Here is a 27,918-nt window from a genome sequence, read left to right on the forward strand (position 1 = left end):
TGGTGCCATCTCAGCTCACTGCAACCTCCACCTCCTGGGTTTGAGCTATTCTCCTACCTCAGCCTCCTGAACAGCTGGGATTACAGGCACCTGCCATCACATCTGGTTAATTTTCGTATTTTTAGTAGAGAAGGGGTTTTACCATGTTGGCCAGGGTGGTCTTGAACTCCTGACCTCAGGTGATCTGCCTGCCTCGGCCTCCCAAAGTGCTGGGATTACAGATGTGAGTCACTGTGCCCGGCCCCCCAGAGGTAATTTTTCATTCTTCATCCCCCTCCCACCCTCCTTCCACTCTTCTGATTCTCCAATGTCCATTATACCTCTCTATATACCTTTGTGTACACATAGCTTAGCTCCTACTTTTAAGTGAGAACATGTGGTATTTGGTTTTCTGTTCCTGAGTTACTTCACTTAGGATAATAGCCCTAGTCCCATCCAAGTTGCTGCAAAATACATTATTTCATACTTTTTTAAATGGATGAGTAGCAGTCCACATACATACATATACCACATTGAGAAAATAAATTTCTGTAAAACCACTCAGTCTGTGGTATTTTGTTAGGGCAGCCCTAGGAGGCTGGTACACTTTTAAACCTGATGGTATCAGATGAACTACTTACTAAAACTACCAATGGGCAATGCCTCGTTTGTATCTATTTCAGGTCCTCAGCAGTTTACAGAGCTGTGTTCTATACTATTAATCTGTCATCTCTGGAGGTAGAAATGTCTTAGTCATTAAAACTCTACAACCGGCATCCTTGGGAAGGGATGACTGGTGAGGCTACATTCTCTAAAGCAAAGAAATTGCCTTTGGAGCATGTCACCATAATACCATTGTTGACATTTAAGTACAGGCAATCTCATGTTATTGTATTTCACAGTATGGTGTTATGACATGTATTATGTTTTTGTTTGAAGATCCTAGTTCGTAACTCCCATATCCCTTGTTACAGTTTTTTTGTTTAATGGTAGGTACATTAGGCCTTAGGGGCAGGCCTCAAAAAACAGAGTATCTCTGACCTCCTCCTGTTCTCCTTTTACCTGCCCCAAGGTAGAACTCTAATCACCACTCCTGCCTTTCTGACTGTAGGTCTTATGAAAAATCAGAGGGTCCTTTCCCCCTCCTACCCTGGTGGAGGAAATGCGGATGTCACAAAGCTTCCATAAAAACCTAAGAGGAGTGGGTTTGGAGAACTTCCAGATAGCTGAACAAATAGAGGTTCAAGGAGGGTGGTGTCCCAGGGAGGTCACAGAAGCTCCTTCCCCCATAGGTTGCTCTACATATCTCTTCATCTGTTTCCTTTGTAACATCCCTTGTAATAAACTGGTAAATGTAAGTGTGTTTCTCTGAGTTCCATGAGTTGCTCCAGCAAATTAAGTGACCTGAAAGAGGGGGCTGTGGGAACGCCAACTTGAAGCCAATTGGTCAAAAGTTCTGGAAGCCTGGACTTGTGACTGGTGCCTGCGCTGGGGCACAGTCCTGGGGACTGAGCCCTCAACCTGTGGGATCTGACACTCTCTTCAGGTAGGCAGTAGTGGAATTAATTTTAATTTTATTTTTTTGGAGACGGAGTTTTGTTCTTCTTGCCCAGGCTGGAGTACAATGGCGCAATCTCAGCTCACTGCAACTTCCACCGCCTGGGTTCAAGAGATTCTCCTGCCTCAGCCTCCAAGAAGCTGGGATTATAGGCATGTGCCATCATGCCCAGCTAATTTTGTATTTTTAGTAGAGATGGGGTTCACCATGTTGGTCAGGCTGGTCTCGAACTCCTGACCCCAGGCCTGCCTTGGCCTCCCAAAGTGCTGGGATTAGAGGTGTGAGCCACCACACCTGGACAAGAGTACTGGAATTTAATAGGAGTACATCTAGCTGGTCACGGAAGTCTTCTGTGTTAATTGTGGTGTGAGAGCACAGTGAAAACATGGTTTGAACGTTTTTCCCAAATAGGCAGATACTGCGATTTTTTTTTTTTTAACCAATTGAAGGTTGTGGCAACCCTGCATTGAGCAAGTCTATCAAGGTCATTTTTTCCCCAACAGCATGTACTTACTTGTGTCTGTGTGTCATATTCTGGTAATTCTCACAATATTTCAAACTTTTCCATTATTATATCTGTTATGGTGATCTATGATAGGCGATCTTTGATGTTATCACTGTAATTGTTTTGGGGTGCCATAAACCACAGCCATAGAAGACAATAAACTTAATTGATAAATGCTGTGTATGTTTTGATTGCTTCACCAACTAACCTCCACCCTCCTGCCCCTACCACCAGGTCTCTCTCCCCTTCTCCTTGGGCTTCCTATTCCCTGAGAAACAACGGTATTGAAATGAGGCCAGTTAATAACCCTATAATGTTACCTAAGTGTTCAAACCAAAAAAGAATTGGAAGTCTTTCATTTTAAATAAAAAACTAGAAATGATTAAGCTTAGTGAGGAAGGGATGTAGAAAGCTGATAGAGGCAAAAAATTGGCCTTTTGTGTGAAACAGTCAAGTTATGAATTCAAAGGAAAAGTTCTTGAAGGAAATTAAAAGTGCTACTCCAGTGAAGGTATGAATGGTAAGAAAGCAAAACAGACTTACTGCTGCTACAGAAGTTTTAGTGGTCTGGATATAAGATCAAACAAGCCACAACATTCTCTTAAGCCAAAGTCCAATTCAGGGCAAAGTCTTAACTCTCTTCAGTTCTAAGAAGGCTGAGAGGTGAGGAAGCTGCAGAAGAAAAGTTGGAAGCTGGTAGAGGTTGGTTCATGAGGTGTAAAGAAAGAAGCCATCTCTATAACATAAAAGTGCAAGGTGAAGTTGCAAGTGCTGAGGTACAAGCTGCAGCAAGTTATCCAGATCTAGCTAAGATCACGAATGAAGGTGGTTATACTAAACAATAGATTTCCAGAGGAGATGAAACAAACTTATATTGGAATATATAGATATTCCTAGATAGATGCCATCTAGGACTTTCATAGCTAGAGAGGAGAAGTCAAAGACCAGTTTAGAAACTTCAAAGAACAGGCTGACTCTCCTGTTAGGAACTAATACAGCTGGTGACTTCAAGTTGAAGCCAGTGTTCATTTCAAAAATCCTAGAGCCTTTAAGAATGATGTTAAATCTACTCTGCCTGTCCTCTATAAATGGAAGAACAAATCTAGATGATAGCACATCCATATACAGCATGGTTTACTAAATATTTTAAGCCCTATTGCTTTGAGATGTTCTGCTCAGAAAAAACGATTCCTTTCAAAATATTACTTCTCATTGACAATGTACCTCGTCTACCCAAGAGCTCTGATGGAGATGCACAAGGAGATAAATGCTGTTTTCATGCCAGCGACCCCAAAATCTCTTGTGCAGCCCATGGATCAAGCAGTTTTGACTTTCAAGTTTTGTTATTTAAGAAACATACTTCATAAATCCATAGCTGACATAGTGATTCCTCTGATGGATATAAGCAAGTAAGTTGAAAACCTTCTGGAAAGGATTCACTACTCTAGAGGACATTAAAAAGATTTGTGATTCACAGGAGGACATCAAATTGTCAACATTAATAGGAGTGTGGAAGAAGTTTATTCTGACCCTTATGGATGACTTTGAGGGCTTTAAGACTTCAGTGGAGGAAGTAACTACAGATTTGGTGGAAACAGCAAGAAAACTAGAATTAGAAGTGGAGCCTGAACACATGATTGAATTGCTTCAATCTCATGATAAAACAAATGGATGAAGAATTGTTTCTTATGGATGAACAAAGTGGTTTCTTCAGATGGAGATTCCATCTGAAGATGCTGTGAATCTTGTTGAAGTAACAGAGTATTTAGAATATCACATAAATTTAGTTGATAAAGAGGCAGCAGCGTTTGAGAAAACTGAATCCAACTCTGAAAGTTTTACTTTGGGTAAAATGCTATCAGACAGCACTGCATACTAAAGAGAAATCTTTTGTGAAAGAAGAGTCAATCAAAGTGGCAAATTTCATTTTTGTCTTATTTTATGAAATTGCCACAGTCACCAAAACCTTCAGCAGCCACCACTCTGATCAGTCAGCTGCCATCAACACTGAGGCAAGACCTGCCACCAGTAAAAAGAGGAAGACTTGTTGAAGGCTGAGTTGATCATTGGCATTTTTTAGCAGTCCAGTATTTTTTAATTAAAGTATGTACACTGTTCTTTTAGACATGGTGCTACTACATACTTAAAAGACTATAGTAAACATAGTTTCAAACACACTTTTCTATGTACTGAGAAACCCAAATTTGTGTGACTTGTTTTATTGTGATATTCACCTTAATGGTCTGGAACCAAACCGGCAATATCTTCAAGGTGTGACTGTACAGAATGGCTATGCAATGAGGAGTCAGTGTGGTTTCACATGCTATCGTCTGTCCACATGCCGGCAGCCAAATCTAACCATTCAGTTAGAATTATTCTCTTAACATATTGAAGGACAAAAACAACGTGGCTCATGGGAATTTACTTGCATTTCAGCGTTTTTATCCAGTGTGCTCTGAACTTCTCATATGAAGATCACTTACTGTTTTCTGATCATCATCTTGTATGTGGTAAACTTCTTTGCTTGTTTTAATTTGGCAGTGGATTCTGAATAAATCGCAACTTCCCCATGACCAATTAGATTTTATTATCTCAATATTTTACAATAAATTAAAGCTCTATAAAGAAGTTGGGTGGCACAATCATATCCAGAGGTTTGAAGGAACAGCCTCTTTTCTCTTTATTCAGTCAGGCATCACTATAGAAATATCTTTCTTGACCATTCTTTTGATGAGTGTCTTTTATAACATACCATTTCTTGCACACTGTGGCTTGGCATCTTGTATGAGAGAATATCTTCAGCAATATGACTCAAATCTTGAGCTATCAGAGTAATTAAGAAATCTTTCTGCCACAGAAGTTTAAAGACATGAGCTAGTATTTCCATGTTGGTAATGACAGGACTATAAAATGAGATGTTTTGCAAAATCCATGTAGTCAAATTTTGACCACTGTTCACATATTTGAAACAGAATTCTTCTTTTTCTCAAAGCTTGTTGGGTTGCTTGGGCATAATCATGGTCTCCGTGCCACTGGACTGGAAAGTTTTGTTTTTTTGATACACTATTTTCAGTCTTTTCCAGCACTGCTGGAAAGCAGTGCTTTCCAGACACCATTTCTTGATTTAGGCAGAGTCTGCCAGGCTGTTGTAAGACATCAGAATAATGATTTCTGTATTATCATTCAAGGGATTAAATATTATTATAGTTGTCTCTGAAGAAATCTCAATGAGCCTTGGTACAATGAAACCAGTGTACTGAGGGAACACCAACCAGTAGAGTTCAGCAGCATAGTTGTTCCATGGAGTTCTATCCATAATGCAATCCAATGATTGATATTCGTAATATCTCCAGGTCATTTGACAAGCTAAGCACTGAATAAATTCACACTCTTGAGCACGTTTTCTTTCAGCACTACTTCAACTGGGCCCATAACCATTTGAAAACTTCTCTGTGCCAGCCTGTAAGCCAATGTGGCATCTGGATCCCACCCCCTTCTTTATGCTTTCTCCTTGACTAATCTGATTTCAGACTTTTGGCTTCAAGAACTGCGAATAAATAAATATTTTATGTTTTAAATCCACTAAGTTTATGGTAGTTTGCTCCAACAGCCCTAGGAAACTCATATACATGATTTTTAGTTTGGTGAATGCTGGATTTTCTTGTATTTCTTTAAAGAGAGTTGGACCTTGTTCTAGCATGCAATTACTTGATATCAGTTTTCAAGTTTACGTTTTGATAGAGCATATTCAGAGAAGATGTTAGGGCTAAATTAACCCCCCTATCACGGTGTGACCTTCCTGATGACTCTACCTGATGCCCCATGTATTGGGAGTATTGAATAAAAATTACAAGCCACTGGACTAAACTCCTGAACTAGGCCCCAACAGACCTGACTAACAATCAAAGTGAAGTCACTCAGGCTGAAGTTCTATGTCAAACCAAAACTAAGATGTCAATTCACCTACTAAGAAATTGGGAGAGACAGAGCCAATTTCCCAAATAGGCCAGTTTTAATCTTCAACAAGTATGGTAATGAAACTCCCTCTGTTTTAACCCTGACAACAAAAAGTAACCTGAAGTTAACCAGTTATTTTTCTATTGTTCTGTTTTCCTCTTCCTGATATACAAGGAAAGTAACTTTAAAAAAACCAATCTGCTCTTTATTCTTTATTTCTTCCCCTATTCTTTCTCTGTCTATAAAATCAACCTCTCTTGCTCAGCTCACTGGAACATATATATTCTGTTTTATGGAATAAAATGCCATCCTATTCTGGCAAATAAGCCAATTAAGATCTTTTAATTTGTTATAATTGTGTCTTCTGACAGAAGGCTTATCCATTCTGGCTAGCAGAAATGTAAATTTTTGCCATCCTATTGTTGTGCTTTCTACTCTCTGATGGTCCTTTTCTTATAGAGTTTTGCTCCACACATGTGCAGATTAGCACTTGGCCGAATACTTCAGGGTACTTCTTAGGATTACTGGTATGGTTATTACCATTTAATATAGAGCAAAATATAAAGTAACATTTTAGTAATTATTTTAAAAGTGAAATAAAATACTCTTTAAGAAAGACTCATTTCTCAATAATGTCAGAAAAGATAAAAAATATTAGTAGAAAACCAAATTTAACAATAAATCCTGAATTGTAAAGAAGCACATTATTAAATATTCAAACAACTCCTTTACTAATAGTGACACTAGGACTATATTTTATTTCATAAGTGGAATAAAGAAACATATAGTCCTATTTGTAGCATCATGTGGTAGAAACATACGGTCCCTTATCATTAAATCCAGTGTCAACCCTAAAGATATTTATAAAAAAGAAATCAAGGTTCTATTATTTTTAACTGATCTTATCTGGATAATAGATTAAGAAAACAGAGATAAATAAAGTAAATAATTGCACACAGTTTATTGCCTCTGTATCAGATAAATGATCTGTTCCCTCTGTATAATTCAAGTATAGGTGAAACTTAAACACTTAATCCAACAAGCATTTGAAAGTATTAATTACAAATATATTCTGATAAAATAATGACTAAAGGTATTGGAAAGAATATCAAACTAGAAATCAAGAGAATGAGTTTCCAGTCCTGTGTAGGACTCCAAGGTTAAAGTATTCAGATTATACATCTGTAAAGTAAGAGGTCTGGACAAGATAACATGTGGTATACCTTCCAGCTTTAAAATTTTACCAAACTAAGTACTCAAATAATTATACCAAAAGAACAACAGTCATAGATTTTAAAGTAAACTGAAAATATTAATTTATGGGATAACATCATAGCTTGATTATTTGTGATCATACATTAACTGGAAAAGCTTTTGTCTGATTGCTGCAACAGTATTAAGGAAAAGCCTCTTAGTAATAATTGGACAACAATAACAATTAAGCATTTCCTCTGAATTTACCAATTGGAAATACTTTTCTTATTCTCTGATGAATAGGGATGACTTTCCAAAATAAATTGAACTTGACCTTTGGGTTTCAAAAATAAAGCTAGTTACATGTGAAAGCTAATTTTTATATAATGATTGGTGCTATAACTGAATGTTTGTGTCCCCTCAAATTCATATGTTGAAACCTAATCATCAGCGTGATGATGGGACCTTTGGGAGGTGATTAAGTCATGAAGGCAGGAATGAAATTAAAGCCCTTATGAAAGAAATCCCAGAGAGCTTCCTTGCTTGCCCCCTCTTCCACTTGTGAAGACACAGCAAGACAACGCCCTCTATGAACCAGGAAATGCACCCTCATCAGACATCAAATCTGCCAGTCCCTTGAGCTTCACTTCCCAGCCTCCGAAATGTGAGAAAACTTTAGTCATTTATAAGTCACTCAGTCTATGGTATTTTGTTACAGCAGCCCAACGGACTAAGACACAATTGGTATTAATTAAACTTTTTCTTACTGTGAATTACAATTCACATACTTCACTATAGGAAATAATCAGTGTTACATTGAAAAGTTTCTAAAATACATCTTTTTATTGGGTATTCCCTAAAAATAAATCAAGAGAATTTTGCAGGCCTTTATATATCGGATTACAGATTTGTTAGAGAAGAAAAAAAGCATAGTGAATTTTCATTTTCCTTCTTGAGAGGGATAATCTGCTCACTCTAAAAAGAAAATTATGAATCACTAATTTAGATTAGAGTTCTCAAAATGTACCCCCACACCTGCAACAGCAACATCACCTGGAAACTTGTGAGAAATGTAAATTCTTGGGTCCTATTCCAAATTAAGTGCACCATAAATTCGGGGGATGGGCCCAGTAATCTGTGTTTTAGCAAGCCTTTCAGCAATTCTGATGTTTAGTTAATACTTTATTTTACTGTTCTACTTTATAAAACATATATACTTATTTCTGCACATATCAAGTGTAACTAAATGGATAAAAAACATAATTTAAAAAATAAAGTCGAATCTTAGAATGTTACTGGTCAAACAAGGAAATTAACCTACTCTTCCTTTCTGGGTTTATTAGCTTTACTTATTTTGCTGTTTCCCACCTGTCCCACTGAAATGCTCCCCAATTCCAGATTTGGTCAATTTTAACATCTACTTTTTCATTTTTTTTTCCAACAAGCTTATGCTCAAACTGCAACTAGGAGTCATGGTGTATAACTTTTAGGTTTCCTTAAAATCTCTTAAATTTTAAAAATCATTAGCCAAATTTTAAAATAGAAAACCATGCAAACTTTAAAACTTGAATCTGTTCATCCAACAATGATTATCAGTTACCTATTATCAAATACTGTTACAGGCTAAGGAGAGCATATGAATAAAAGAAATAATAAAAAAAAAACCCACCCTCAGATAACTTCCATTATTTTGGATGTTACAGTGTATTTGGTCTGGTACTCTTTTTCAAAAAAAAAGGGATACCTCTAACATTTGTACACATTACTCTTCTGTTTTTCTACTTTTACTTTGCTAATAAATAGTACCAAGGTGCACGTAGATATATAATATTAATATAATAACCATGCATGAATTATTTCAGAAAAGTAAAATGAATTTAAAAAAATTCTTTTAATGAACTGTAAGCTATAAGTAAATGTAAAATTACAAGTATAGACACAGACAATATATATATTTTTTGAGACGGAGTTTTCCTCTTGTTATCCAGGCTGGAGTGCAATGGCATGATCTTGGCTCACTGCAACCTCCGCCTCCTGGGTTCAGGCAATTCTCCTGCCTCAGCCTCCTGAGTAGCTGGGATTACAGGCACGCGCCACCACGCCCAGCTAATTTTTTGTATTTTTAGTAGAGATGTGGTTTCACCATGTTGACCAGGATGGTCTTGATCTCTTGACCTCGTGATCCACCCGCCTCGGCCTCCTAAAGTGCTGGGATTACAGGCATGAGCCACTGCGCCCGGCCACAGGCAATATTTTTAAATGAGAATAAATCCAAGTATTTGTAAATAACATCCTACTCAAAATTTACAGATATAGTTTCAGTAGTTATGAAACATTTTAGAAATATATAAACATCTAAAGTTATAAATGGGCATATACTGTATAATGACATTTCAATCAATAATGTACTGCCTATATGACGGTGGTCCCATAGGATTATAATGGAGCTTAAAAATTCCTATTGCCTACTGACGTTATAGCTGTCATAATGTCACAGCAGAACTAGTTTTCTTTTTCCTTTTTCTTTTTCTTTTTATTTACACTGGCTCCGTCTGCATAGAATCAGTTTTTAAATAAATTTTAGTGTAGCCTAGGCTGGGTGCGGTGTCTCATGCTTATAAATCCCAGCACTTTAAGTGGCTGAGGCAGGCAGATCGCTTGAGTCCAGGAGTTCAAGACAAGCCTAGGCCATATGGTGAAACTGTGTCTCTACTAAAAATACAAAAATTATCCAGGCATGCTGGTGCGTGCCTGTAGTCCCGGTTACTTGGGGGACTGAGGCAGGAGCATGGCTTATGTGCTGGAAGTTGAGGCTACAGTGAGGAGATCATGCCACTGCACTCCAGCCTGGATGACAAAGTGAGACCCTGTCTTTATAATAATCTCCTGTATCTTATGAGGTATTCTGTTTTTTAAACATCTCAAACAGATGTTTTAATTTTATTCAACCAAGGATTTTTAACTCATTAGCTCTAAAACAATTATACAGATTTCAGTTGGGTTTTCTCTCAGCATTGATGTTCACTTACTGTTATTATTTAATCATCTGATCTATTATAGACATGTCTGTGTATTTTTCTAGATATATTTAGAAATGTGTATATATATATATCTACCATTTAATGCTTGTTATGTGTTAGGAAGGTGTTAACCATATTATACTACATATATATATATACACACACACTACACATATATGCATAACTACCCTATTTATTATCTGCCTTAGTTTCCTTAAGTATAAACTAAAAGAATTGCTATTTTTAAGTTATGCAGTTTACCAGAATAGAGATGTGAGGAAGTCTGCTTTTCTCCCAAGTCTATGCTCTTCTTAATCACTAAACTTACAGCATAAGCCCTTATGGAACCAAGGGAATACGAACCTGCTGGTTCACTGCTAGTCATTTTCCTTAAAATTATGCCCCCCAAAAAGGTTCTTAAAGACTTCGCATTTCTTTATTAATAATGAAGACACCTGAAGAAGATCAACCAAGTACTTTTCTTCACACTTGTTTCTTAGTCACAATTTGTTGAGGCCACCAAACAAGGAAGTTACATGGGAAATTGAAATTAGACCAAGGTGGCAGTATACATGTACACACATATGTATGTATATATCAACATATATACATATGTATACATTAACATTTGTGTCCATTTGATTACTGAAATTTGTATTTAGGGGTGCAGGAAATTACTAAAATGACTACAGGAAAATTAATGTGGAAAGGCTGTGAAGAGGCCAAGTGCAGTGGCTCATGCCTGTAATCCTAGTGCTTTGGGAGGTCAAGGCAGGAGGATCACCTGAGCCCAGGAGGATCAACCTGGCAACATAGTGAGACCCCCATCTCTACAAAAGAATAAAAAAAAATTAGCTGTGTGTGGTGGCATGCATCTGTAGTCCCAGCTACTCAGGAGGCTGAGGTAGGAGGACTGCTTGAACCCAGGAGGTCACGGCTGCAGTGAGCCGTGATGATGTTGCCACTGAACTCTGGCTTGGGTTATGGAGTGAGATTCTGTCTCAAAAAAAAAAAAAAAAAGGCTGTGAAGAAATCTTGAGTACTAAAATTAAATGAGAAAGAGGATAGCCAGACATTGATAATTAACTGCTTATTTTACTAAAAGACTAAGGCTTATCTAATTCCAGTGCCAATCCAAATATTCTAGGAGAAGCTCTTGTACATGCATATGAACATTTGATTTATGGGGAAAAAGATAAGGATATAATTACAGGAAGGATAATGAAGAAGCACAATAGAAAACATTCCTACTTTAGCATATGGTTCTAATTGTGATACATAAGGAAATGTGGACAGTTGAGCAGGGACTCTAAAACTTATCAAAAAGTATTCTGAAAAGCAAAATACAAAGTAGCAAATAGAATCGTCAAAAACAAATTGAAAACTGAGCTTTAGCATAAATGAATAGAGGGGAATCACTTGCAGAAAGGTGAAGCAGTGAAATGGGCTCTTCCATCGAAGCAAGAACACTGGCATTAACTGTCAAAATCAACTTTAACAGCACTCTGAAAACTAAAGGCTTGCAATAATCTCAAGAGTGTGAATTTAAGAAAAACAGCCAAATATCAGTGAAAACAGCAAGATTTTAGAATTTAATTTTGCCTATTCCTATTATCCCCATGCCAACTCTGTGGTAGCCTTACAAGCCAAAAATCTCACAACAATGGTTGCTGTGAAAACTAGCAGCCTGGCAGTTACCAGACAGGGCAGAATGGTTCTAGAGCACCTCCAAACCCCAATCCCAAAGAAATGTCACTTTATGACCTGTTTAGTAGCTCCCTGAAAAGCTCTATTCCCAGGGCTCCTCTAAGATGTGACTCATAGCATGCTAAGTGAATGATTATATCCCTAAGGCATTTGTCAAATGCAATTAATGGTAACTGTTTAACACTGCACCTGCCTTAGGTGGTGATATGAGTTGGGACTAGAGAAATTAATTTCCAGTTTGCCACATCATATAATCTCAAATATCTACTTATCAAAAAACTATGAAAGACGCAAGGAAAGAGGAAAGTATGTTTTCCATAGGGGAGGTTAGTTAATAGAATTGCTCTTGAGAAAGCCCAGATGTTGGACTTACTAGATGAATATTTTAAATCAGCTGTTATAAAATATTCAAAGACCTAAAGGAAACCTACTCTAAAGAATTAAGAAAAAGTATGAATGATACCTCACCAAACAAACAAACAAACAAAAAACAATACAGAGACAGAATTTAAGAAAACAAGTGAAATTCTGTAGTTGAAAGTAAAATATTCACTAGAGGAACTCAAAAGTAGGTATAAACTGACAGAAGAATCAGTGAACCTGAAGATAAATAAATTGAGATTATTTAGTCTGAGGAACAGAAAGAAAATAGAATGAACAGAGCCTCAGAGAATTATACGATACCATCAAATGTAACAACACATGTGTAATGAGACTCCCAGAAGAAGAATCAAAGAAAGGGGGAAAACTGACCCCAACTCCCCAAATTTGATGGAAAACATTAATCTGCACATTGACAAGCTAAATCAACTCCAAGTAGAATAGATTTAAAAAGATACATATCTAGACTAAATCATGGTCAAATGATTGAAAACCAAGGATAGAATCTCAAAAACAACAAGAATAAAACAACTCATCACACAGAAGTGATTCTCAGTAAGATTAACAGTAGATATCTCATCAAAAAATGTGAAGGCCAGAAGTTAGTGGGATAATGCTTATGATACTGTGTTGAGAGCAGACTCAACCAAGAATTCAAAACTATCCAAGAAACCATCCTTTTTTAAGAAAGAAAGGATCAGCAGTGTCCAGGGTTACTTAAAAAAAAAAACAAAAAACAAAAGGTGAAATGAATACATTGCAAGGTAATTTATAATTCAGGGAGTTTGTTGCTTGCAGACCTGCCCTATAACAAAAAGTAAAGATCACCAACATAAAGAAAAATTTTCATCAACGAATGGATCAAACAGCCGTTAACATCTATGGCAGTAAACCTAAATTTAAATCAACTAAATCCCCCAATCAAAAGACACAGCCAAAACCCAAAGGCATGTTACATCCAGATCTGTTTCACATGCAAGACTCAAAACAAAGGGATGGAGAAAGATTTACCAACCAAATGGAGAGTAAAAATAAATAAATAAATAAATAAATAAATAAATAAATAAAAAGCAGGAGTTGCAATTCTCGTAGCAGATAAAATAGATTTTAAAGCAACAAAGATATAGTGGTAAAAGGATCAATACAACAATAAGAGCTAACGATCCTAACACCCAGATACATAGAGACTTAGATTCAATGAGACAGAAAATTAATAAGGATATCAAGGACTTGAACTCAGATCCGGAACAAGTAAACTTAATAAATATTTATAGAGCTCTCCACTTCAAATACATAAAATATACATTCTTGTCAATACCACATCACACCTACTCATAGGTTTAAATGAAACATTGATTGAACATTATTAATACCCATTTTTTTTTCAGAATAAAGCAATATTTCTGTTCACCCTCCCTCTCTCTTTTCCTCTTTCTTTCTCTCCTTTACTCATTTTTTTTTTCTTTCCTTCTCTCAAAAAAAGAAATCAACTTGTAAACCTCTAGATCCAGGTCGGCAATTCCTTCCCTTCCCTCCCTCCCTCCCCAACTTCCTCCCTTCCTTCCTTCATCCCTTCCTTCCTCCCTCCCTTCCTCCTTCCCTCCCTTCCTGCCTTCCTCCCTTCCTCCTTCCCTCCCTAAAAAGAAGAAAAGAAAAAAAAAAAAAAAAGAAAACGAACGGAAGTCCTTCAGGCTGAAATGAAAGGGCACTTTTCATTTTCGAGAGTAACTGAAATCCATGGAAAGAAATAAAGAACACTGATGTAGGTAACTACATAAAATATAAAAAACAGTACATACGTTTTGTTTGTAATTCTTTTTTATCCATCTAACTAAAAAAGTAGCTTTGTAAAAATAGTTATAAAATAAGTCGGTGGGCTTAAAATATATAAATACGTAATTTGTATGAGAAGAATAGCACAAAGGAAGCAGAAGGAAAAAAACTATCTTAGAGCAAAGTTTTTATATACTATTGAAATTAACCTGGTATTACTCCAAACTAGATTGTTTTAAGATGTTAACTGTAATTCTAATGGTAAATATGAAAAAGAAAAAACTCAAGAAAATATACTATAGGGAAAAGAAAATTACAATTATATAGCAAAAAATACTAATTTAACCCCCAAAAGTGAGTAATGGTAGAACAAAGGAAAAACAACAATAAAAATACATCAGATAAATAAAACTCCAAAACCAAATTGTAGACATCATCCTATCTTATCAGTAATTTCATTAAGTGTAAATAGATTAAACACTATAAGTCAAAAGCAGAGATTATCAGAATGGATAGAATAAATCCAATTACAAGCTATGTACAAGAGGAATACTTCAGATATAAGGACACAAAACTGTTGAAAAGAATGGAAAAAGACATACCATGCAAATGCAAATCAAAAAAGAACTGCAGTGGCTATTCTAACATCAGGCAAAACAGACTTTAAGACAAAAACTCACTAGAGACATAGAAAGCCATTTTATAATAATAAACAGGTCAACCAATCAGGAAGACTTAGAAAGTGTAAACATATAAGTGCTTAATACACTCTCAGAATATAAAAGGCACATCAACAGAACTGGGGGGTGAAACAGACAATTCAAAATCAACAGTTAGAGACTTCAACACCCTAAGTTGCCATAATGGATAGATCTAGGCAGAAGATCAACAAAAAAGAGAAGATTTAATCAATGCTGTAAGCAACGAGACCTAACAGGTCTACAGGACACTTCACTTAACAAAAGCAGAATACATGTTCTTCTTGAGTGTACGTAGAACATTCTCTAGGAGACAATATGTTAGGCCCCAAAATAAAACTTATTTAAATAAATAAATTTAACAAAATGGAAAGCATTGACAGTATGTTCTCCAACCACAATAAACTGAAAAAGCAGTCATTCACAGAAAATTTCAAAATGTGTGGAAAGTAAACAATATACTCCAAATAACCACTGGGTCCAAAAATAAAACACAAGGAAATTACAAGAGAATAACTGAAAAGAAAAACACAATATACCAATATGTATGGGGTGTAGACAAAGCAGTGATTTGATGAAATTTTATAGCTGTCAATGTTTTTAGTTTGATAAAAAAAAATATCAAGCGAATATTTTTACTCTATACCTTAAAGATTAGAAAACAAAAATTAAACCAAAAGGAAGCAGAGGGGAAAAAATAAGAGTGAAAATAAAGAAAACAACAAATGGAAAATAGTAGAGAAAATTAGTGAAATAAAAATTGGTTCTCTGAAAGATCAAGAAAATTGACAAAACTTTAAATAGACTGACCAAGGTAGAAAAAACAAAAGGTAAGATCCAAATTAATAAAATCAGGAATGAAAGAGGGAGCATCACTTTAGGGAAATAAAATGGATTATAAGAAAGCGAACTATCAATTGTATGTTAACAAATTAAACAGCTTATTTGAAAGGAACAAAATCCTAGAAAGACACCACTTAAAAGTGAAGAAGAGAGAAAATGTGTATAGGCCTATAACAATAAAGAGATTAAATCAATAATCAAAAACTGGCCAGAATGCATTGTAGGTGAACTGTACCAAATGTTTAATGAAATGCCAATCTTTCAAAAACTTCCCTAAAATAAGAGAGAAATGAATAATTTCTAATTCATTCCAAGGGATCAGTATTACCATGATCCCAAAACCAGACAAGAAAATTATACATCAATGTCCCTTATGAATACTGATGCAAAACCCTTAACAAAATGCTAATAAACAGAATCAACAACAAATGACAAAGATTATATTATACATTATGGCAAGTGGGATTTATCACGGGAATGACAGGTTGGCTTAACATATGAAAATCTACCAATGTAAAAGACCACATTAATAGCATTAAGGGTAAGATCCACAGAATAAAGTCAGTAGATATGCAAAAGCATTTAACAAAACTTAACATCCTTTCCTAATAAAAACACTCAACAAAGTAAGAATGCAAGCAAATGTCTTCAACCTGATAAAGGCTACACACATACACACACACGTACACACACACACACACACACACACACAAAAGCATAGCTAACCTCATAATTGATGGTGAAAGACTGAAAGTTTACCTTCTAAGATTAGGAAAACAGGGACCTTCATTCTCACCACTTCAACATTGTACTGGAGGTTCTAACTGGAAAAATTAGGCAAGAAAAGAAAAGAAGGCACCCAGATTGGAAAGGAGAAGTAAAACTATCTCTATTAGCAGAATATGCAGACAATTTCAAAGAACTGACCCCTGCTCCACAAAAAAGAAATCTAAAAAAAAAAACAAACAAACCCAGAAGAACCTGTTAGAACTAATAAACAAATTCAAAAAGGTCACAGGATACATGACCAATATACAAAACCACTTACCTTTCTATATCCAAGCAATGAACATCTTTACCTGAGTAATGAACAATCTAAATATAAAACCAATTCCGTTTGCAATGGCACAAAAATAAATTTAACAAATAAACACTAAGACATATACACTGAAAACCACAAAACACCATTGAAAAAAACTTAGACCTAAATAAATGAAAAGACCCATGCTAAAAGACTAGGAAGATTTAATGTTTTCACAATTTAATCTATGAATTCCATGCAGTTTTTTTCTTTTTTTAAAAAGAAAAAAAAAAAGCTGAGAAGGTGATCCTATGGAAATGCAAGGGATCTAGAATAGCCAAAACAATCTAGAAAAAGAACAAGGTTGGAGGTCATACCCTGATTTTAAAACTTCACCAGAGGTACAGTAATTAAAACAGTGTAATGCTGACTGTAGAACAGGCGTGTGTATGGATCAATGCAAAAAAATTCAGAGTCCAAATATAAACTCTTACATTTTTGGTCAACTGATTTTCAACAAGGGTGCCAAGATCATTAAATGGAAAAACAAATCATTTAGCTATTGTTTTTTCAACAATAGCTAAATGCAAAAGAATGAAGTTGGATCCTTAACTCACACCGTCTATAAAAATAAAGTCAAACTGGATTATAGAGCTTAAAGGTAAGCAAAATATATAAAACCCTCATAAGAAAATTTGAGAGTCAATCTTCAGATCAGGCAGTTTCTTAGACATAACATCATAGGTAAAAGTGACAAGATAAACAAGCAAACTGAACTTTATCAAAATCTAAAAAATGTTGTGTGTCAAAGAATATGATCAAGAGAGAGAAAAGACAACCTACAGAATGGAAGAAAATACTTGCAAATTATATACAGTCAACCTTCAGTACCCTTGGAGGATTGGTTCCAGGAACCACCCTGGATATCAAAATCTGTGGATGCTCAAGTCCCTTGTATAAAATAGTATTTGCATACAACTTACACAATCCTTGTATATACTTTAATTAATCTCCAGATTACTTATAATACCTAATACAATGTCAATGCCATGTAAATAGTTGTTATACTATTTTTTGTTTATACTATTTTTCTTTTCACATTGTTATTTTTTGCAAATATTTTCCATTTGTAGTTGGTTGAATCTGTGATTGCAGAACCTACAAATACAGAGGGCTGAATGTATCTAGTAAGAGACTTGTATCCAGACTATCCAAGTAACTCTTACAAGTCAATAATAAACAGGTTAACTTAATTAGATAAAGATAACATAAATATATTTACATCAAATGTATATATTTTATAAAATTTTACAGTTTATTTTTATATACTACATAGGTATATTTATATACTATATGCCTGGCACATATTAGATACTCAATAAGAGTTAGGTAGAATTTTTATTAAATTCCCAAGTTATTTGAGTATTAACAAGGAATGATGTTTTCTGTAGAATGCCTACAGCTATGTGACCATATTTTCCAAACCAAATATAAACTGAATATAGATTTGTTAACTTCAACCCTCCCTTTTTCTTTCTTTCCCTCCCTCCCTTCCTTCCTTCCTTTTTTCTTTCTTTTCCATTTTTGTTTTTGAATTAGAGGAGAATCCATAGAGTAATGTGAAAGCAAGTTTATTAGGAAACTACAGAAATAAAGAATGTCTAGTCCATAGGCAGAGGAAGCCTACTTCAATTCCATTTCTGAAAACCAAAAATTATTTCTAGGTTTGGTAAGATAAGTTCTGAATAACACACACATACACACACACACAAATCTAGTTTACATAATTATATAATAAAACATAATTATAATTTATGCAATTAGAAAATGAACAAAGAATCTGAATTAGACATTTCTCCAAAGAAGATATACAAATGTCACTTCAGAAGATGCTCACATTGTTGTCATTGGGAAATGCAAATGAAAATCATGAGGTATCACTTCCCATCCACTAGGATAGCTATAACAAAAAAATCAGTCACAAATTAGGATGTGGAGAAGTTGCAACTCCCATTCATGTAGTGGGATTGTAAAGTGGTTCAGTTGCTTTGGAAAACAGTTTGCCAGTTCCTCAAAAGGCTAAACGGAGTTACCATATGATGTAGCAATTCTACTCCTAAATATATACCCTAGAGAACTGAAAACTTATGTCCATGCAAAAACCTGAACATGAATGCTCACAGAATAATATTCATGATAGCTAAAAATGGAAGCAACCCAAATGTCCATGGGTGAATTAATAGATAAAAAATGTGGCATATCTATATACTAGATATTATTTTTGATCATCAGAAGGAATGAAATTCTGATGCATGCAACAACATGGATTAACCTTGAAAACATTATGCTAAGTAAAAACAGCCAGACACAAAAGGCTGCACAGTGTATTTATATAAAACATCCAGAATAGGTAAACCCATAGAGATGGAAAGTTGATTAGTAGTTGTTAGGGGAGAATAAGTGGAAGGGATCATTGCTAATCAGTATGGGATTTCTTTTAGGGAGCAATGAATGTTTTAAAATTAGATAGAAGTGGTGGCTGCATAACTCTAAAAATATATTAAAACTCTCTGAATGGTACACTTTAAAAGGGTGCATTTTATGCCATGTGAATTATATACAAATAAAGCTGTTAGAAAAAAAGAACATCATGGAAATGATTGTTAAAGGAAGTATAGTTGGTTATGACAAATAAAGCAAGAGTGTGAGCAAAAATACAGAGAAGGAGACCATAACTCTCCATGTCAGAGAAGACAACCTTGCTCCTGGCCATGGAAACGGACAAAAGAGGTTAGACTATGGAAATACAACCAAGGGAGAAAGCAACGAACCAGCTTAACTTAACATAGTGAACCAGGGTGTTGTGCATAAGACCAAATGGCTGGTAGTACCAATGACAAAAAACTAAAGTGGAAAGGCCCCTTGAAGGTTCTGGGGAAGACGGGAGTTTTACTGAGCTGTGCTTATTTTTAGGTTCTTTAAATTACCAAATAGTAACAGTATGGATTATAAAGATTTTTTTTCTAGTAAAATGGAGAAAGAAAAGAATTAAGATTAGTATATCAACTGGACAGTTTTTCATGCTTGAACATTAGCTGAAAGGTGTGTACAGTGAGCTTACCAAGTAGATCTCAAGGAAGAGGTGAAACAGCCCCATCACCTCATTCTTGGGTGATACTTATAATCACCTTCTCATTCCTTCACTCCTTTTCTTCAAGCAGCTGTGTGTGGCATGTGGGTAGCGGAGTTTGAAGTGTAGCAGGTGTTTGTAATTTCCTTTCTCAAGGTCACAGGTGACTCTGCCAGTGCACTACAAAAACCACAGCTTCTGGGCCCCTTTCTTCCCACCAAACCTCAAGATCCCCTTCTCACATCCAGATTACTCTGCTACTTACATATCTTTAACCCAATCCACAGCTATTAGAACTGAAGTGCCCCCCTTCCCAGGAAATTGACTAAGATTCTATCCACTAACCTCAAATCGTTATCTGTTTGAAACTTCTTTGTGGGTTGATGGAATGTTTTCCAAGAAATGTTTTAGAAGTTGGCTCTCTGAGATAACTTCCATGGTGGATTTATTAAGGAGAAATCCAGGTCGTCGTGCTCTTTTTAGCTGTCATTCTGGTCAGCCTATCTAGCGTTGTCTCTGACCTTCATTACCACCCTCCCTGCCTAATCCCATTGAAAGTTACAGTTATGCTACAAAGATAAGAAGAGATAATATAGAGTATGTAGCAGGGCTTTAAAAAATATACATTGTTTCATACATGTTAACTGCTGTTATTTACTACCTAAACTGCTCTCAATTTTCACAAAATTTGCCTTATGCCACTGAATGACATTAGAGTTTAATGGTTTATTCACATAAACTTATTCTGCTTTTAGAGAGTTAATATTTTTGGCTCATTTATCATAATGAATTAACATATTAAATCTGTTTCTAGAAGACATGTAAAAGACCTTTTGTCTCAGTCTTCCAGTTGGCAAATGGTAATAATAATAATAATAATAATAATTTACCTCATAGAATTCTTATGACATTCAAGTGAGACCATCTGCATAAGACACTTTGCACAGTGCATAGTAGGTGCCCAATAAATATTAGGTACAATTATTATTCAGTTACTGAAGTTCTTCAAATCATCACAAAGGAAAGGTGTTTTGTCGTAAAATATTTCTGTAGAATACCCACAGCTATAAACGGGATCATATTTTCTAAATCAAATGCATATCTACTAAATGGAATTCCTCTGCTGAAAACCAGGGTTTATTTTCAGATTTGGTAAAAATAAGTGCTGAATCCAAAAAGTGCTCCCAGAGAAGTCTGTGTATGTTGCCATAAGATAGTACCAGCCAGAGATATGCTGACAAGAAAACCTGATGAAGTTTGATTTAAAATACAGAATAAGAAGGGTTTCTCCCCCTTCTAGGGATTTATCTTACTTAATCTCTATTCATCTAGCTAATCTGTGACCCAATTAATAGTTATACCAAGTGTGCCTGTGTTAGTGACTGCTGTGGGGCTATCTCTGTTAAAGACTATCACTGCTGGGGACACTGAGATGATGACAGGATAGAGTATCACAAGAAGATGAAACCTGGTGAACTCGCATGTTTATCATGGCAAAAAAACACTCTATGGAACATATTAGTGGGGCAGATAGTAGATGTCCATCTAGGCAGGAAAAACATGGCACTAGTAGTGTGATAACCTTTGATTAAATTTCTCCCCAAATAGAAAGTAGCACTTCACAATAATATGTGTTAAATTTTTTCTTTTCCAAATAATTGTTTCCTTCATTTCACGGCATGTTAACTCAAGGTTTGCCTCCTGCTAGTGACTATATTACTGCTTCCTTAGAGTGATCAAATTTTATTTACCTTTTGGGGAAAAAAAATTATAAGTAACTTAATCTTACTTTAAAAGACATGCAGTAAACACTTTGTCAAAGCACAATACAACGCTGATATTACCATTAAGTAATAACACTTCCCAAGCAAAATGACTTAAAAATAAAAACTTAAATTGACTGCAGGAAAATAAATTGTTGCCATTTTGATTTTGTGCACTACTTAATATTTTTCTAATGTTTTTGAATAAAGAAAAACTTATATGAGGCATTATAAAACTTATCAATGCTACAAAGTTTGGAAGAACACTACTACCATAGTTGAAAAAAATCAAGATTCAAAGGAATTTTGACAAGCAGGGTAGTGAGCCAAAAATGAATCTATGAAATACAGTAAAACTACATGGTGAATTTTGCACTTATGGTTAAACAGTAATAGCTAATGGCTGAGAGATTACTGTTTGTTAGACATGGTACTTAATACTTGAAACAACAGAATAATATTGACAAGGTAGACACCACTATCATGTTCTTTCCAGATATAAGGATAATGAGGCACTAATATATAAATAATGAGAAGATTTGTCTAGATAGCATTATCTTTAAAATATCAAGGAGTAATGGTAGGTCACAATTCAATAACAAAATATCCAGACAATAGAAACCAGTAATACCACCACATTTTTTGTATCATAATTGGAACATCAAGTCCAGTTCTGGATGCCACTTTTCTGAGGAACATAAATATACTGGAAAGGAATCAATATTAAGAGAAGTAAAAAAAGAAAGAAGGACATAGCCTAAAAAAGAGAAGAACAAGATGAAACTGATGTCCTCAAACATTTTAAGAGCTATATTTATGTAAGAGGAAACTGATTTGTACTACAATGATCTAAATGTAGAGCAGAGCTAATATGCTAATTATTTGTAGCAAAGAATAAAACTTAATTAATGAACACAGTTTTCTTAACATAGAACTAGCTTTTATATTTTCCAGAAAAGAATGCATCCACAAGTAAAGGTACTCTTTCTTTAGTAACTGGTGATGCCTTCTTTTCATATGCTGAAGTTAAATAACTAGAAATGTATAGAGACTAGAAATGTCTCAATACTCTTACCACAATATCCCATTGTTAGTAGATAACACAATCTTTGAAAAACTCTTGATGGAAATCTCAGTAACTTCAGAGGCTTTTAGGTAACATGTTAGGTAAAGAGAAAATAACTTCTTGGCTCTATATTTACTATGTGTGTGACCCTAGGGAAGCCTCTCTTCACTTTTCAGTGCCTCAGTTTCAAATTTATAAAATGGGAATAATAATATCTACAAAATAGCATTATGCAGATTAAAAGAAAGTAGACATAAAGACATCAGAACTATATACTGGTAACACAGTAAGTGTTCAGTACATGTAAGCCTTTATCATATCATTAATGTTCACAACAAAGCACCATTAAGTTTAATAATTTTATATGTCACCAATGCTGCACTGCAGGGTGCGACCATAGTTTATTGCAGTCTTGAACTCCTGGGATCATGTGATCCTTCTGCCTCAGTCTCCAGAGTGGCTGAGACAACAAGTGCGTGCCACTGCACTTGGCTAGTTTAAAAAAAAAAGTTGTTTTTAAGAGATGGGGTCTTGCTATATTGTCCAGGCCAGCCTTGAACTCTTGGCCTCAAGTGATCCTCCTGCCTTGGCCTCTCAGAATGCTGGGATTACAGGCATGTGGCACTGTACCTGGCCCTTTCTCTTATATTAGAAAAAATAGTGAGGGTATAAGAAATGAATAAAAAAGATTACTGGGTGTTCATTCAACAGAACACTAGGCAGCCTGACCAGTGCCCTCCCTCTTTCACATCATATACTATACATGTTCTCCAACCCATCTGCTGGCTAAATTGCACAGATATCTGGATCCCACATCCCACTGCTTAGCACTGTTTATCAATCATTGGGTTTATGAAGCTGGAGAGACTGGGTCCTTTAGCAAAGAGACTTAGATTCTAATCTACGGACAACAACTAACCTATGCCCACTTATTAAGCAGCATGAAGTTTTCAACAAAAATGGTGGTGGGTGTTAATTGCCACATGCATAACATAGGGAAGTAAATTCTAACTGAATCCTAAGAATGAATGAAATGATAAGTGAGCATTCAAAGGATGACTACAAAAGATCTGCTTCAGTTTTCTGCTCTAATATATTGTCTTTGAGCAATAAGAGCAGCTGAAAAAGATTCATAGAACATTAGAACCAAAAGTTGACTTTAAGATCAATTTCTTCAACTTTCCTCATTTTACTAATTAGAAAAATAAGTCCCATGGTAAGAGACCTTGCCACAACTGACCTACTCTACTCCTTTGTCAAATGCTAAAACCCAGTTTGCATCTTTCTCCTGCCTCATTCATATTGCTGGCTCTTTCTTTCCATCTGAGAAATACTTAGTTTGAATGGAATACTGTTGTACAATTACCCAAACTTTACTTTCTACTTTTACAGAACACAAAAAGAAATATTTATTTCACGTTCTATATAGGTTTATCTCATGGCATCCTTTTGGCAAAATGTTTTCTTTTCTGAAATAAGTCAGTAACATATAAACAAGACTAAATTAATTGCTATTTTATTTTCCATCTCCTGTCATGAAGGGCCTCTTGAATTGCTTCTGATTCATCATGCCTCCTAGTGTGACCATCCAGCTTCCTTTCTGGGCTCTGCTCTCATTCTCACAGTGGTAGCATTAAAAACTCCCTCCAGCCGGGTACCATGGCTCAAATCTATAATCCCAGCACTTCGGGAGGCCAAGGTGGGTGGATCACGAGGTCAGGAGTTTGAGACCAGCCTGGCTAACATGGTGAAACCCTGTCTCTACTAAAAATACAAAAATTAGCTGGACATGGTGGTGGGCACCTGTAATCCCGTTACTTGGGAGGCTGAGGCAGCAGAATTGTTTGAACCTAGCAGGCAGAGGTTGCAGTGAGCTGAGATTGTGCCACTGCACTCAGCCTGGGCGACAGGGCAAGACTCTGTCTCAAAAATAAATAAATAAATAAAAACAACAACAACAAAATACAACTCCCTCCATTTCCATACTCACGTTAGTTTCTGAGATTCTACATTATCCCTGATCTCCTGCTTGCCTTTCTACCATTTATTTTCTTTGAGGGCTCTTCTTCCACCTTTTAAAATATGGACCACATCCAGGCTGGCTCTCTGTTCTTATTTATTCTTATAGTTTCAGCACATATACAATTATTCACTTAAGCAGTATCTAATGAAGGACTATAAATAGTGGTGAGTAAGATGAACATGGTTCATGCTGTCATGGAACGTACACCCAATGAGGAAGACCAGATAAGAAAAGAAATAAAAAAATCCAAATTGGGATAACTGTTAAGAAATAAAAAGAAGGTATAATAATAAAGACTAACGGGGGAAAATCTACTTCAGATAGACTGGTGAAGGAAAGTCTTTTGAAAAGTTAACCTTTACCTGGGATCTAAAGAAAAAGCTTATTATGCAAAAGGTTGTGTAGATTCAGGAGCAGAGAGATCAAATGTTTGAAGGCCTATGGGCGAGTGGGAGAAAGTCTGGTTGTGCTCGAGAAACTCAGAACAGAGGGTAACATAGGATGATGCTGAAGAGACAGGCAGAGAGCAGATCATGCAAGGCCCTACTGGCCCTAGGAAAGGGTTTGGGTTTTATCCTAAACATAAGGAAAAGTTATTGAAGGTGTTAAGTAGGAGGTTAACTTATTCTGACTTACATTCCTAAAAGACCACTTTGGCTGTCATGACTTATCGAACTGATGAATAAGGTGATCATACATTTAGGGTTGCCCCAGATAGTCCCAGTTCATGCCTACTGTCCTGGTGTAACTGAACTTCTGCATTGAATCAGGGAAGAGTCACAATACGCAATAAACAAATACAGACATAAAACAACAACAACAAAAGAAAACAAAACAAAAAGAATGAAGAAAGAAAACTGACTAAGACACAAGCAAGCTGTGGGAGGCAATATTCATTAGACTCCCTTGTTCTTAATCTCCCTGACCTAACTGGGACCCTTGGGTCCTTCCTTTGATTCTTGACCTAGTTTTACTTCTCAAGCCTGAAATATTAAATAATATTCAGCAGCTGGTGTACAGAAATATATCAAGTGAGGTCCCATTTGCATTAATTCGCTTATTCCTCGTAACAATCCACGAGGTAGGTATTATCATTTACAGATGAGCAAACTGAAGCACAAAGGGGTAAAGAAATGTGACTAAAGACAAACACAGCCAAAGAATCAGGACTTAATGCCAGGTAATTTGGTTCTGGAGTCAGGTGTTCTTTATCTAACACTGCTTCTCATAGCCATATTCAGGAACTGCAAGTAGCTCAGAGTGGCCAGAGTGAGTAGTGGGGACAGACTGGAGATAAGTTTAGAAAAGTAGCAAAAGAGTTTCAAATGATATGCAAAACAACTAAAGTTTCATCTGGTAGGTGATGGGGTACATCACAGGATCTTAAATACATGATCATATTTGTGCTTTGGAAAAACAGCTCTGTGGAATAGATTTGGGAGGTGGGTAGGAGGAGAATGGTTCCGGACTCAGCTTTTTCTAAAGACTCTGGACCTGCACCTCCTTCCTGGATGGGGCCTTTGGATACCAATTGTGAAGAACCTGCATGCAGCGATAATACATGACTTCCCACAACCTAGGCCTGGGCCTTCCAATGATGAGATCTCCCTCTTGAACTACAACTTTCCTTTGAGTCCCTTTCATCAGCTCTCATCTCCAAGTCTTTTTTATAAGCATACCTCTATTTCCATTTCCACACTGATTCTTTTAGTCCCCTTATTTAAATCCTTGTCACCACAAACGTAGACTTCTGTAGCTTCACAGCTCAGTTACCATCTTCCTATCACCACCACCAGCAATTTCATGAGCTGCTTTTATTTTAATCCTTTTAAAACATTACTCCCTTGTTCATATTATTCTCATGATCAAATGCCTTACTATTGCTTATACAGACAGTCTTAACTGTTAATCTAACATTCAAGGATCTTTATAAGTCATGCCCAAATCACATTTTCTAATCTTCCACTATCTCATTTACTCTGCTGCAGTCAAACTGTCTACCCATCTATAAACTGTGTGTATACAGTGTGTCCTTCTTCTATGATCTTTGGTCATACGGTTACTCTGGTCTAGCATATTCTATTCTTTTAAAAATTCCATCCTTTCAAGATCTGGTTTAGCACTTTTCAATGCTAAACAGCCTTCCCAAACCACTCCAGTACTGGGAATTCCTATAGCACTGAAAGCCTTACACCATATTCCTATACTTGGGCACAAACTGCCTCGGTGACATGATATTACTTCTGTTACTGTTCTGAATTTTTTATTCATTTCATATATTAGGATTTAGCTGTTTACAGGTCACTTTTCTAATGACATCAAGAACTACTCAAAGACACATTATATAGGTATATATATAATATATATTTAAAGACCTATAAAACCATGTTTTATACTTTTTTTTTTTGATATTTCTACTTTTCCCATAGTACTTCCATACCTCCCAGTGCTTGGTATGGTACAATCCTATGTATATTGTACACTTAATGTTTCCTGATTATTTAGAAAATTCAATTTATGCTGCTATTACATCTTCCAGTAATATAACATTTTCAGAATTTTAAGTTTTTCAGGTAGAAAAGTTTCACAAAACCAAATGAGAAATGGAGAAAAAAAAGTCTAAGAAAAACACAAATGCCAGTGGAGTATGCCAACAGGAAAAAAATCAACATAAATTTCATAATTTATAATGTTTGGAGAAATAAACTGATGTGCAGATACTTAAAAAATGTTATATTATGGAAAACTACAAGTGGTTGTTAAAGAGAACCTATTTTGCATTTATATTTGAATTTCAATAGAACTGCTTTGAATTGCTACTTTATTGATAAGTGAAAACAAGTTCTTTTATGACAAGTTATAAAAGCTTATAGTTTATCATTTCCCTCTCCACCCTGCAATTACCTACAGGAAGAGACTGGCCATGGATTCTATTTTATGAGTTTTATAGGGACCCATTCACCCCAGTTTACATACTATGAATTCTTGGAAAATGCAATAGATTGTAGAAAATAAAGTGCTTCCTTTGAAAAATGGACATTTCACTTGAACTCATATATATATATATCTACATATAAGCTGTCCCGAATATTATGTTAAAATATGAAATAGCCATATATTTCATGAATATATGTATAAAGTATGCAAAAGTGTAACAGTGCACTAGGTAGTATATGTATAAAGTATGCAAAAGTGTAACAGTGCAATAGGTAGCAATCTTGTGAATCTAGAGAATGGGCTAAACAATGATAACAATCTAACAACAATAACAACCCAACAGTTGTTGAGTGAGTACAGATA

The 27,918-nt window shown here is 35.6% G+C and overlaps 1 protein-coding gene across 37 annotated transcripts in view; it reads right to left on the reverse strand.

The window, feature by feature from the left end:
• The window catches only part of AHI1 (Abelson helper integration site 1), a 239,998-nt gene that overhangs the window by 56,244 nt on the left and 155,836 nt on the right, over window positions 1–27,918 (reverse strand). Inside the window, exon 24 of one of the 37 annotated variants that reach the window (XM_078370126.1) lies at window positions 16,400–16,439. The exons of the other annotated variants lie outside the window; for them this stretch is intronic. Within the exon in view, the coding sequence (XP_078226252.1) occupies window positions 16,416–16,439 (24 nt within the window). The 3' untranslated portion in view covers window positions 16,400–16,415. Of the gene's footprint in view, window positions 1–16,399; window positions 16,440–27,918 lie in introns of those variants that run through there. 37 annotated transcript variants of the gene reach the window in all.

The sequence above is a fragment of the Callithrix jacchus genome, chromosome 4 (genome assembly GCF_049354715.1).
Source record: "Callithrix jacchus isolate 240 chromosome 4, calJac240_pri, whole genome shotgun sequence".
Lineage (NCBI taxonomy): Eukaryota > Metazoa > Chordata > Mammalia > Primates > Cebidae > Callithrix > Callithrix jacchus.